At 45.1% G+C, this 13,474-nt stretch overlaps 1 protein-coding gene and 1 pseudogene across 1 annotated transcript in view; one reads left to right on the top strand and one right to left on the bottom strand.

Moving 5' to 3' along the window:
- NPC1 (NPC intracellular cholesterol transporter 1) overlaps nucleotides 1–13,474 on the top strand; it is a 54,716-nt gene that overhangs the window by 39,781 nt on the left and 1,461 nt on the right. Inside the window, exons 12-24 of the mRNA XM_045458694.1 lie at nucleotides 2,199–2,388; nucleotides 2,817–2,999; nucleotides 3,710–3,824; nucleotides 5,558–5,685; nucleotides 5,779–5,919; nucleotides 7,081–7,170; nucleotides 7,607–7,794; nucleotides 8,122–8,237; nucleotides 8,852–8,981; nucleotides 10,301–10,501; nucleotides 11,468–11,699; nucleotides 12,442–12,555; nucleotides 13,302–13,464. Of these exons, the coding sequence (XP_045314650.1) occupies nucleotides 2,199–2,388; nucleotides 2,817–2,999; nucleotides 3,710–3,824; nucleotides 5,558–5,685; nucleotides 5,779–5,919; nucleotides 7,081–7,170; nucleotides 7,607–7,794; nucleotides 8,122–8,237; nucleotides 8,852–8,981; nucleotides 10,301–10,501; nucleotides 11,468–11,699; nucleotides 12,442–12,555; nucleotides 13,302–13,464 (1,991 nt within the window). The remainder of the gene's footprint in view (nucleotides 1–2,198; nucleotides 2,389–2,816; nucleotides 3,000–3,709; nucleotides 3,825–5,557; nucleotides 5,686–5,778; nucleotides 5,920–7,080; nucleotides 7,171–7,606; nucleotides 7,795–8,121; nucleotides 8,238–8,851; nucleotides 8,982–10,300; nucleotides 10,502–11,467; nucleotides 11,700–12,441; nucleotides 12,556–13,301; nucleotides 13,465–13,474) is intronic.
- On the bottom strand, nucleotides 1,640–1,738 carry LOC123588619 (annotated as a pseudogene).

Below are 13,474 nucleotides of genomic sequence, written 5' to 3'. Positions count from 1 at the left end.
ATATGGACTTCTGTGTCTGGCTTCTTTCACTTAGTGTGTTTCTAAGGTTCATTCAAGTTGTAACATGTATCAGTACCTCATTCCTTTTTATGGCTGCATAATGTTTCATCCTATGGATATACCACATTTTTATCCACTTATCATTTGATACACATTTGGGTTGTTCCTACCTTTTTGGCCATTATGAATAATGCTGCTGTAGACATCCATATACAGATTTTTCTGTGAGCTTCTATGTTTTCATTTCTCTTGGATATATAACTAGGAGTAGAATTTCTGGGTCATATGGTGACTCTTTGAAGAACTGCCAGAGTGCTTTCCATGGTGGCTGCACCATTTTACATTCCACCAGCAGTGTATGAGGGTTCTAATTTCCCCATGTCCTCCCCAACATTTGTTAGCTGACCTTTTGATTCTAGCTGTCTTAGTGGGTGTGAATTGGTATTTCATTGCAGTTTTGATTTGCATTTCCCTGAAGGCTAATGATTTAAAGCCTCCGTTTTGGTGCTTATTGGCCATTTGTATAACTTCCTTCGAGAAATGTCTATTCCTATCCTTTGCCTGTCTTTAGCTGGATTATTTGTATTTTTATTATCAAATTGTAAGAATTCTTACATATTCTACAAGGCCGCCATCAGCTACATGATTTCCGGGTATTTACTCCCATTCTTTGGCTTGTTTTGTTTTCTTGATGGTGTCTGTTGAAGCACAAGTTTTTAGTTTTGAAGTCTAGTTTTTCTAGTTTTTTGTTGCTCATACTCTCAGTGTCATATCTGAGGAACCATTGCCCAATCCAAGGACATGGAGATTTATGCCTGTGTGTTATTTGGAGAGTTTTATACTTTGTTTATTTATTATGTTTATTTATGTTTACTTTTGAGAGAGAGACAGCACAAGCGGGGGAGGGGCAAAGAGAGAGGGAGACCAAGAATCCGAAGCAGGCTCCAGGCTCTGAGCTGTCAGCACAGAGCCCAAGGTGTGGGGCTCGAACTCACGGACCGTGAGATCATGACCTAAGCTGAAGTCGGACACTTAACAGACTGAGCCACCCAGGTGCCCCCAGAACTTTATATATTTAGTTCTCACCTTTAGGTCTTTGATCCATTTGAGTTAATTTTTTCATGTTAACATGAGGAAGAATCTAATTTCATTCTTTTTTGTATGTTGCTATCCAGTTGTCCCAGACCATTTGTTGAAAAGATTATGCTTTCTCTCATTGGGTAGTCTTGCCATCTTGTCAAAAATTAGGTGACCATGGATACCCGGTTTATTTCTAGACTCTTAGTTGTATTCCTCTGATCTTTGATTTTTATGTCTGTCTTTGTGCTGATACCACACTCTCGTGACTACTGTTGTTTTGTAGAAAGTGTGAAATCAACAAGTGTGTGTCCTCCTCCTTTGTCCTTCTTTGAAAAAGAAGGGTTTGGCTCTTCTGGGCACCTTGCAATTCCATGCGAATAGTAGAATCAGCTTATCTTTCTATGAAGAAGTCAGCTGGGGCTCATAGGGATGGCATTGAATCTGTAAATCAACTTTTAAAAGTTTGTTCCATGAGCGTATGTCTTTATTATAATATGCTTTGGTTAGGAATCTTTTTTAGTGAAGAAGAAAGGAGACCATGAACCAACTTTTTTTTTTTAAACAAACACTTCACGAATTTGTCAGCTTTGCTCAGGGGCCATGCTGATCTTTTCTTGTTCATTCCAGTTTTAGTATATGTGCTACCAAAGCCAAACCCGCGGACCAACTTTTAAACTTGTTCTAGGGGTGCCTGGGTGGCTCAGTTGGTTAAGCGTCTGACTTTGGCCAGGTCATGATCTCATGGTTCATGAGTTCAAGCCCCGTGTCAGGCTCTGTGCTGACAGCTCAGAGCCTGAAGCCTGCTTCAGAGTCTGTGTCTCCCTCTCTCTCTGTCCCTCCCCCACTCATGCTCTTTCTCTCAAAAAATGATTAAATATAAAAATAAAATAAAATAAAATAAACTTGTTCTAAACTTGATTCAAGTGGTAGAAACTTCAGCGTGTCTGGAATTTTGTACTCTGGGGGAGTCTCACCTTCTAGTCTCCAGCGTGTAGAAAATCCTAATGTGGGCATAGGTTAAGTAGACATGATTTGTGTGTCATAGAAGTTGGGAAGAAGTGTCTCACTTAGCTGTCACTAAGCTTTAACTAAAAATATAAAATTTGCTCACTCTTTAGGTTTATTAATTTTGTGAAAAACTACAAGAATCCAAATCTGACCATTTCTTTCACTACTGAGCGAAGTATTGAAGATGAACTAAATCGTGAAAGTAACGGTGATATTTTCACTGTTATAATCAGCTATGCCATCATGTTTCTGTACATTTCCATAGCCTTGGGGCACATCAAAAGCTGTAGCAGGCTTCTAGTAAGTGGTGTTTGTGTGTGTGTCTGTGCTGGAGAGAAATGGTGATGCATCGCATGATGTCGTTTTTTGCCTCTACTTAATCGTAACTCATTTTGTTCAAAACTAGTGTACATTCCCCTGTGTTTTAATCGTATGTAACATTTCTGTTTCCTGCGGCTATTTTCTCCAGGTCCAAGCTTTTGGTTTATTTTAAACTTACAATTTATTTCCCATAATCCAGTTTTTTCTAATTTGTCCACACCATCAGCTAAGAATGGTTGCTTATAAAACATTGCTAGGGAAGACCTAGAATATTTTTCATTTCTTCTCTCAAACTCAGGACTTTTAACTCCAAATCAGCTATACCCAAAAAGAGGTAAAACACGAGGACCTTTTAGTCATAGGACAAATGATACTCTGACAGTTTGTGTCTTTGTCGCATGTCCCAGGTGGACTCTAAAATCTCCCTCGGCATCGCGGGCATCCTCATTGTGTTGAGCTCAGTGGCGTGCTCGTTGGGCATCTTTAGCTACATTGGGATCCCCCTCACCCTCATTGTGATCGAAGTCATCCCATTCCTGGTGCTGGCTGTTGGGGTGGACAACATCTTCATTCTGGTCCAGACCTACCAGGTATATTTTCATTGTCTCACAGAGCTGGGCATCTGACCAAAAACTGGGCCCCATTAATGGCTCTGCAGTTCCATGCAGAGTATTTGTGAGGGTGGACAATGAGGAGGCTTTGGTTCCTTTTCTCTGTGTTGCCGATTGGTGTCCATAGCTCGTTTGGGACATTTCGAGACCAAGAAGTTCACCCTTCTCTTTGGTTGGTGATTTAGATATATAAAGTGAAAATTCATGTTTTAAATATGTATGTAAAAAGGGCTCTTGCGCTTGTGGAAAGTATTTTGGACATGCCTGTTATTAAAATGATTCTCCAATAGTGTAGAAGAATCAAAGATTTGCCAGAGATGCCGCTGATGGAGAAAATGGTCTCGGTCAATTTATTCTGTCCCGGTCCCCTTACTTGGAGACTCATTGGCATGTAAGAGTGTCTTTAAATGGTCCAGCCACCTGCAGCCTGCATTCCATGTATTTTCCTGATAAGATGATCCAGTCTTGCCTTGAGCTTCTCACCTGTTACCTAGCAAAGGGGTTTAGTAATACCTGGATGGATTATCATGACAAGTGTGGGTCTCCCATAAAAATTTATGTACAATAAATAGAAGCTGCTAATCATTCTTATTTACCAATGAGTTAACACAAAGCAACAAAGAAGCAAAGAGGTGGCATCGTTATTTAGAAATTTTAACATCCCTTGTTTTGCATTTTGTCTTTTTAAGCGAGATGAACGTCTTCACGGAGAAACTCTGGATCAGCAGCTGGGCAGGGTCCTAGGAGAAGTGGCTCCTAGTATGTTCCTGTCATCCTTTTCAGAGGCGGTAGCATTTTTCTTAGGTAATCACTCTTTGAATTTTACCAATCCTACAGTTTTCTGAGCCTGGGAATAGAAGGATCTGGGCTGCTTCCTTGTTTGAGCTTTATTCCATGACTGGAAAGAGCAGAGCAGACCACGGGAAAATTTGCTGGCAGTATCTGGGGTATCATTTTGGAAGCGTCCTCTTCCTCCCGTTGTTTCAGGACAGTGTTGATGTTGGGGTCTGGGATGACAGATACCTGGAACTCCTCTTTGTCTCCTCTTTTTGTCTCCCATGGCCAGTGTTGATCTTTGAAAAGGGCATTCTCACAGAGCCGCGTAGCATTCCATGCAGAGTCCACAGGTGTTGGCCTGCAGGGAGTTTGCCCATGTTCTACCAGACAGCCTTCTGCCTCTGTGCCTACAGAGCACTGGGGGAGCACTGTATGGGCCGCGCCTCATACAGGGAGAATAAGCTGCAGCAAAAACCAGCGCTCCCATGTTTCTTTCATATTGAGAAATCACCAGCCAGCTTCACTGGCAGGGCGGCCTGCCCCCATCTCTGGTGTGCAGTAACAGAAGAACGAGAAAACTGAGTGCATCTTCTGAGGAGGAGGCTGGATTAGAATTGTCCCACAAGTCCAGAGAGAGACACAATTTGCGGGTCACAAATGGAAATGCTTCCTTTGGCTACTCAGTCACCTTACATGGGGCTGTTGTTGTAGGGTCACTGAAGGTAGCCATCTTTCAAATCAGACGCGCTCATATGCTGTTCATCATTTCCACAAGCAACGTGCTTTGACGCCCATGGCCCTTATACTTCCTCTTGATGGATATAGGTGCAACAAGTTATTTTCTCTTTTTACCTTTTTTAGCAGAAAACCAGCACAAGTGTGATGGTAATAGACACTGTGCCTCAAGGCTGGAGTGACTTTGTGGGGACAGTAAGAGCAGTAGAGGTTGTGGCACGCAGAGTGCACAGGTCTACATGTTGCTGGCCCAGTGGCGCTGAATCTAATTTTGTTTTTCTTTTCTTTTCTTTTCTTTTCTTTTCTTTTCTTTTCTTCTCTTTTCTTTCTTTTTTTTTTTTTAAAGCAAAGCTGTGAATCTAGATTTTTGTGTAACACCAAAAGTATTTTGTTAAATACTGGCTACTTATTTTAAGAAACAGCTTTTTATCCTAAGATGGATTGATCTAGTGTGGGCCACACAAGATACATCTGGCCTCTGGGCTGCCCGTTTGCAGTTCCTGGGTATTAACCTAGTACCTCTGACTTGGAGTGCCCTCAGCTGATTGTGACAGAAGTGGGAGACTAACATTGTTGATGTAATAGCAGAATAGAAATACTGCCTCTCTATAGAGTGAAGCATAGAAGGTACTGTAAGAAATGACCCATGTTGGCGGTTCCAAAAGTTTAATGTGCATAGCTTTGCCTGGAGAGCCTCTTAAATACAACTGAATTGGGTATGAATTCCCACTGTCCCGATTAAGTAAGATAGGGTTAGAGCATAGGAACCCACATTTTTAACTCGCTAAGTGGTTCTGATGCTGACACCATTTTGCAAAAACATTGGACTTATGGTTTGTTTCCAGTTGTGGTGTGACAACCACAGACTTCAGTGGCGTTCCTCTGTGGCAGTGTTGGGGGGCAAGGGCCTTCTCATGGCTGCAGCCTGTTCTGGCTCCTGACACAGCCCAGCCCACAGCAGTGTAAGACTTGCACAGAGTCCTGTGCTGCAGGGGCCGTGACGTGGCAGCTTCTCACCCCTGCAGGAGCGCTGTCAAAGATGCCAGCTGTTCACACCTTCTCTCTGTTTGCCGGGATGGCAGTCCTCATCGACTTCCTTCTTCAGATTACCTGTTTCGTGAGTCTCTTGGGGTTAGACATTAAGCGTCAAGAGGTAAGTTAACAGGATCACAGTCTCCTAATTAGAGTCTAGAATCTGACTGAAGCAGCTGGAGAGTGTGACCTTTGTTCCTCTTCGTCCTCTCAGAAAAACCGTCTGGATGTTTTTTGCTGTGTCAGAGGCTCTGAAGATGGAACCAGTGTCCAGGCTTCAGAGAGCTGCTTGTTTCGGCTCTTCAAGCACTCCTATTCTCCACTTCTGCTTAAGGACTGGATGAGACCAATTGTGGTAGGAGTTCGTGGTTTTCCTTCCCAAAATAGATCTGTCACATGCATTCTAAGAAATCGGCTCGCAGGGCCCTTGGGTGGCTCACTTGATTAAGCGTCTGACCCTTGATTTCCGTTTAGGTCGTGATCTCACAGTTTGTGAGATCGAGCCTCGAGTCAGGTTCTGCGCGGACAGTGTGGAGCCTGCTTGGGATTCTCTCCTGCTCTCTCTGCCCCTCCCTCTGTTCACTCTCTCTCTCAAAATAAACAAACTTAAAAAAAAAAAAATCTGCTTGGGAAGGGGACTCTGACAGCTGCTAAGTATATATCCAAAAGCAAATGTGTACAAACATATAAAATATTTTTCTAGCTAGCTTTTAGCAGTCAACATAAGCAAGTTTTTATTTTGATATAATTATACATTCATAGAAAGTTGCAAAGATAGTACAGAGAGGGCCCAGTTTCTTCCTGTGGTCTTACATAGTTGTAGTTCAATGTCAAAACCAGGAATTTGACATTGGCACAGTGTGTGTCCAGTTCTAAGTCATTTTATCACATGTGCAGATTCATGTAACCACCACTGCAATCGATACACAGAACTGCTCTGTCACAACACTCTCCCTCAGGCTGCCTCTGTATAGAGTCACACACAGCCCTCCCCACACCCACTATCCCTAGTCCCCAGCAACCATGCAAGAGCTTTTTGTAGTTTATGTACTGGATGTAGCCAACAGTGATAATCTATCACTTCTCTACTAAAAGCACATAAAGTAGTCTCCAATAATGGTAAAGTAACACTTAGCATTTATCGAACACTTCATATTGGGCATTATGCTAAAATCTGGATTACCCCCAGCTTTTCTCATTTAATCCACAAAACTATCTTATGTTATACATCTTTTATTTTTCCTATTTTACTGATGAGGAAATAGAAGCTAAAAGAGAGGTTAAGTGACTTCCCCAGGGTCACTCAGCTCATAAGTGATGGAGCGGGATTTGAACCCAGGTAGTTTGACTCTAGAGAGTATGATCTCAGCCACTACCCCTTCTCTCTACTTACTTAACATGTCGTTTAAACTTTTCAGTTGAGGAAAGTCCTGTTTTTTATGTGTTTTAAGATTTTGTGTTCTCACGTTCTAATACACTAAGCAATCACTGTCTTATAACTCACTTTTCATTTCAGATAGCGATATTTGTGGGTGTTCTGTCATTCAGTGTTGCAGTCCTGAACAAAGTGGAAATCGGATTGGATCAGTCTCTTTCAATGCCAGATGTAAGATGCTTTCTCTTTTATCTTGTTGAGCCAGTGGTGTGAACAAATTTTTCAGAACTTGCCTGCAGTTATTTCAAGCTAATGCCTGCTTCGAAATGCAAGTGCGGACACGCTCTCCCATGTTAGGAGAAAGCTGTGCCCGTGGGAGTCGTCTTAGCGTTTGAACTCTCAGGCAGCCCACTGGCGAGCCAGAGAAGGCGAGCAGCAAGTCTTTTACCTTGTAAGGTGCCCTCCTGAGGGCGGGCCAGCCATGGGAGCTCCTGGGGTGCAGGGAGGGTGAGCAAAAGGGAGCTGGCTGGGTAGGAAACCCCGAATCTGAGCTGGGGGCCTGTCGACCAGCAGCATCCAGTGCTCTCCTGATCCTTAGCGATCATCACCTCACTTCGACATCATCAGAGCATTCATCCTCTGTCCTATTCTTTGATCCTTTTTTCAGGACTCCTACGTGATGGATTATTTCAAGTCCCTCAAATACCTGCATGCAGGTCCACCTGTGTACTTTGTCCTGGAGGAAGGGCATGACTACACCTCTCTGAAAGGGCAGAACATGGTGTGCGGAGGCATGGGCTGCAATAACGACTCCCTGGTGCAGCAGATATTCAACGCGGCCCAGCTAGACAGCTAGTCAGTACCACCCGGTCGTCTCGTACTGTAGTGGAAGCGGCCAGAGTCCGCGCGGGCCTGAAATTTCTCACTGCAAATGGATTTGCTTAGAAAATTCATTGTTCCCAATCCTGCTAACTCTAGCTTTACCTGAGCAAAAGCTTTTAAAGGACTAATTTACCAATTCATATTCCGAAGTATTTTCCATTAAGTGGTAATGAAACGTGTCTTTTGACTGGGCAGCTGTATAAAATCTAGAAAAAGAAGTTAGGTTTCAGAAAAAGGACTGAATCTAAAGACTTCCTGCCTGTGGAGCAAGTCAGTAACATCTCCCCTCCTTTTCGTTAGTACCCGAATAGGCTTTGCTCCCTCTTCCTGGATCGACGATTACTTTGATTGGGTCAAGCCTCAGTCTTCTTGCTGTAGAGTCTACAACAGCACCGATCGGTTCTGCAATGCTTCAGGTACTTTCATCTCCTTTTCCAAATCTTTCCCTTTTCTCTGAAGACTTTTGACATAATTTGAAGCGAATTTGTACTTCACCTCGGGTTATACTTACGTATCTGCCAGTGCCGGGTCTCATAGCTTTCGTCACCATCCCTTCCCTCAGCCATGGTCTCTGAAGGGGGTTGTGTTCTTTCTCTCCCACCTCCCACCGCGGGGCTGCAGGCTAAGCAGGGCCCCGGGCAGGGGCATCTTGTGATAGGTGTCTGGCCATAGTGTCTCACAGATGTGCTCCCCTTCATTACCACTGTTGCCCTACAGTTTTGTTAGGAGTGTTGAATTCCTAGAATTTTCTTGATAAAAACATGGAAGCTTTGGACTCTGAGAACACCAGCTGAGGTTATCCTCGAAGTGGGAAACCTGCTTCGGGGAAGAAAGTGTGTACAGGCTGCCTCAGGTGAAGATGGGATCTCAGATTTATTAGACTATGAAAATCATCTGTGCTGGAAGCTTTTGGATCTGGAAAAAGATTCAGGAGAAGAATTCCCCCTCATTTCTTTATCAGTGTCTTTAAACGCTTCAAAATCTGGAGACTAATCTTCTGACCTCGGCCCCTCCTCTGTGCTTATGCTAGTGGTTGACCCTGCCTGCATCCGCTGCAGGCCCCTCACCCAGGAGGGCAAACAGAGGCCTCAAGGTGGAGACTTCATGAGATTCCTGCCCATGTTCCTTTCTGATAACCCGAACCCCAAGTGCGGCAAAGGGTAAGTGCCACTGAGCCACTCAGATACGTGCCTGCCTCCCGTTGCTGTGCACTGGACAGCTGGCGGAGGGCTGGGGTCGAAGCAGTCATGTGGGAAAGGTCTCTTCTCTCCCCCTCCCTGCCCTGTCCCGATCCTTCTGTGAAAGCAGAGAAACCTAAAACACCTTTAAAGAAAACTCCTCCTCATTTTCAACTAGTTTACCCTGGCTCGAGTGTTTGTTCCTTCCTCTCCTGTGTCCTGGCCCCCCTGGCTGCACGGATGGGTGCAGAACCCTGTGCAGGTGTCCAGCAGGGCAGAAGGGGAGCAGGAGCACGTGGCATTTCAGAGTGTGTTTAGTTGTGTCTGTGGGTGTTGGGGACAGCATCTCTGCTTGGCATGCCACCCTGGGTTAAGGTTTAGGTTCTTATAGCCCGCAGCCTGTCTGGACATGATGTTATGGGGTGTCTCACTCCCCTGTCTTGCCATGCGGCCAGTGACCCATGGAAGCAGCTTGTCTGGGCCCAGAAAGAGGGAAGATGGCTGGAAGTCTGGGGTGGGGTGATTCAGAACCTTTTGTAGGAGGAAGATGAGTGTCCACAGGTATGTTAGGTAAACCCTGTTTTCCCTAAGAATGTGTAATTGACCAGAATCCCGCCCGTCAGTTGGTCATGTGTGTCATGTCTGCTTTGATACCTATAGTCGGTACTGTGTCTAAAAATAAGAATGAGTCTTGCAGCTTGGTCTGCTCGCAGACTGAATGCCTTGGCCTACATAAAACAAATCCAAGTACATTCAGCTTTTAGGAGGGCAGCAGCCACCACTTAAGGGAGCCTCCTGTGTGCCAGTAGCATGCCAGGCTCCTCACTTGTTTCAGTGACTCATCACACAGCCCTGGGAGTAGGTGGCAGTACACCTGTTCACAGAGGACACCACAGCCCAGATTCAGTAACTTTGCCCAGGGTTCTGTGGCCAACACGTGGCACGGCTGAAACCAGTCTTCTGGCCATCAACTCCGGGGCCCTTCCTTTCCCGCCTCCTGTTAACACAACGCCACTGCGCAAACACCATATGAAAGCACATTTGGTTGTGAGCAAACCAGATAGAGAAATAATAGCACCTGTGCACCAGAACAACCAAGAGCAGTAAAGAAAAGCCAGTGTGCAAGAGAACAAGCTAAAACCTTCCTCGTTCCCTTTCAAGGGGCCTTCCCATCCCTGAACTTGACATTTGGCCTGACCTTTGAGCCCAGGGTCAGATGATTTCACTTAGCTTTGAGTGCTCAGGATCTGCAGATCCCGTACAAGGTGTGGCTGTTCTGACGCCACCGAGTCTTCTCTTAGGGGACATGCTGCTTACAGTTCGGCAGTTAACATCCTCGGCAATGACACGGGTGTCGGAGCCACTTACTTCATGACCTACCACACCGTGCTTCAGACGTCTGCTGACTTTACTGACGCCATGAGAAAAGCCAACCTCATCGCCAGTAACATCACCAAAACCATGGGCCTTGAAGGAAGTAATTACCGTGTGTTCCCATACAGGTAGTGTGAATTTTCTAAGTGAGGGTGTCATAGGTTAGAGCCCACACCCTGGGGGCTCCCTTGGTGGGATTTTGATACTTGGCTTTCATTCTGACACCTTCTCCATCATGAACACAAGCACAGTGCATCAAGGGAAGTAGCATCTGGGTGAAGAGGGCCAGGATCTACAGCACCCACCGAGGTCTGCGTGCTGGACATGCAAAACTCTGTCTCTGGGCTAGAGCTCACACTCTGAAACAGACATACTCTAAGATGTCACCCGAGCGGGAGGGACAGTACCTGGGGACCAGACTTCACGGAGAGGGGCGAGCTGCCATTCCTGGTCACAACCGCTGGGTGTCCCCGACTGCTGATTACCTGGGACGGTGCCTTTATGGAGGCTTTTCTTTTTTGTTTGGGTGTTTTCCTTACTAAGAGAGTATCTTAGGAGATACTGAATTTGGAAAATATGGAAAAGTAGAAGAAACGAGTGATTTTTCCCCGTGCCTCTGATCTCACTTAAAGAGTTCCGACCTGTTCCTGACAGGACAGCCTGTTTTTCCTTTGAGGAAGTTCTCAAATTGGATGTCCCAATTACAGAGAAGAGCTGGTTAACTTTTCCCAAAAAGCATTTTCTGCTCAGGCCCTGCATAGACCCTATATGACTTGAGGGAATTCTCAGGATAGATCAGGACTTGGTTTTTCAAAATACCATGAAATACTCTGTAAATGCCTACGAAGCAGAATAGGTTGGGCTTATGGACATATACAGTACACATTTTGGGTCATTATTAGGCCCTTCTTGGGTGTCAGTGGGCAATCAAAAGTTCGCTAGAATTGCTGTAGAGGAGTCTCGCACAGATGGGGGCAGTTTATGAATGGGATGTGTCTCAGAGTGGTTTCAGTTTTGCAGTAGTGGCAGCATGAAAGATAGAGCTTCCAGAAGCGAGAATGAGCTGTGACAGAACCTGCTTCTCTCTTCTCCAGTGTGTTCTATGTCTTCTACGAACAGTACCTGACCATTATTGATGACACGATCTTTAACCTCAGCGTGTCCCTGGGAGCCATCTTCTTGGTGACCGTGGTTCTCCTGGGCTGTGATCTGTGGTCTGCAGTGATCATGTGTATCACCATCGCTATGATCTTGGTCAACATGTTTGGCGTCATGTGGCTGTGGGGCATCAGTCTGAATGCAGTTTCCTTGGTCAACTTGGTTATGGTGAGTCCTGGTCCACTCAGTCCATAACTCCTGTGTCCCTTCTGTGAACTAGTTCTTCGGGTAAAAGACCAAGGCCGGCTTCTGTTCTTGGACAAACAGGATGGCTGCTAGATGGAGTGAGGATGTGGGAGGTGCTTAGGACATTGAAAATGGGACTTTGTAGTGTTACGAGGGTATTTTGCCTTTAATTTCTTACTCTGAAGCGTTTGCAAAAACGCTTATAGCCCGATGGCAAGATGTTCACTTTTTATTTAGAAAAACTCCTTCCTGATGGAATTCTTAACCGTATGTTTTGCTTCCCATGCAATTGTCAGGTGCTATTTAATCGTCTTGAAGATGTGAGCATTTGAGAAAGCATTAAAACAAAGTGTGTCTGTACTTAAAATATGAACTGTTTGGCGCGGGGGGGGGAGCAGCAGTGAGGCCTGACTAAAGCAAATCTGGTGATCGCGTGCTGGCTCTCAGAGGGTGGGGGTAACGTGGGTTCGGCAAGTTCCCTTAAAACAGGCAAATTCGCTATAGAAAACTGGAGCTCTGGGTGCTGGGCCTTGAGGGTCTCACGAGTTGCCTGGTACAGCTTCAGTTGGTGTGATAGGGGATTGGTATACACAAAGTTAAAGGGGATGCTTCAGGCTCCTGAGCTACCTGGGATGCCCTGCGAACCGTAGATCGTGGGAGAAGAGGGCCTGCTTTCTTAGGATTTTCAACCACAAAAGGATGTAACGGAAGCACTTTTTTCCAGAGCTGTGGCATTTCCGTGGAGTTTTGCAGCCACATAACGAGAGCATTCACGGTGAGCATGAAGGGCAGCCGTGCACAACGGGCAGAAGAGGCGCTCGCTCACATGGGCAGTTCTGTAAGTAGCCGGGGTAGACATTTCCACATAAAGTGCCCAGCTCGTCAACTGAGTGCTTCTCGGCAGCTGTAAAATTCAGTAGGGAGAACAGAATTTGAATCCTTTAAGAATAACCAAGGGTAAGTTTTCAGGCATTTCACGAAATAGCTACATCCTGAAATTCTTTATAACTGTTTCCATTGGCAAATCCTTTGTAGACAGGCAGGAGAAGAACCGAGAAGTTTGATTTGAGGACCGGAAGGCCTTTCCATGTAAGACACAGGCCAGCCATGTGTTGACAAGCGAGGGAGCTGTCACACTCAGAGCCCACGGTGCAATTTATAGTTCAAGCCCAGAATCTTCTTAGGTCAGCTCCACAGCCTGCTTTAGCCTATCAGCCAGTTACTTTGCCGGCCTAGAAAATACTGTTACAGAGAAAAACTAACACTTTTGTAACAATTTTAGATACTCAATCGCTTTCACCTAAAAAATACAAGGAAATCTGTTTAAAGACAGAACCCAGTGTCTATGCAGCATACACAGATTTTATTTACCCTTACACCTTTTTTTTTTTTTTTTTTTTTTTTTCAGGCCCCTAAGCAGCAAATCAATTTCAGGTAGAATGTAATGCTTATTAACTCTGAAGACTGGGGTTCAACCCCCACCCCCATTGCTTTGGGCCTTGCCCATCCAGAAATCAGTGTGTGAGGAGATGTGGAATTAGAGTAGGTTGGTAAGTGCTTTCTAAACCCCATCTCTTCTTTCAGGTGTTCAGTGGAATCACACTAACGAAATTTGGAGGGATTGTGGTATTGGCCTTTGCCAAATCTCAGATTTTCCAGATATTTTACTTCAGGATGTATTTGGCTATGGTCTTACTGGGAGCCACCCACGGCTTGATCTTCCTCCCGGTCTTACTCAGCTACATAGGTAAGTGTTC

This window comes from Leopardus geoffroyi, chromosome D3, assembly GCF_018350155.1.
Source record: "Leopardus geoffroyi isolate Oge1 chromosome D3, O.geoffroyi_Oge1_pat1.0, whole genome shotgun sequence".
Taxonomy (NCBI): domain Eukaryota; kingdom Metazoa; phylum Chordata; class Mammalia; order Carnivora; family Felidae; genus Leopardus; species Leopardus geoffroyi.
This window is presented reverse-complemented; position numbering and strand designations above follow the sequence as displayed.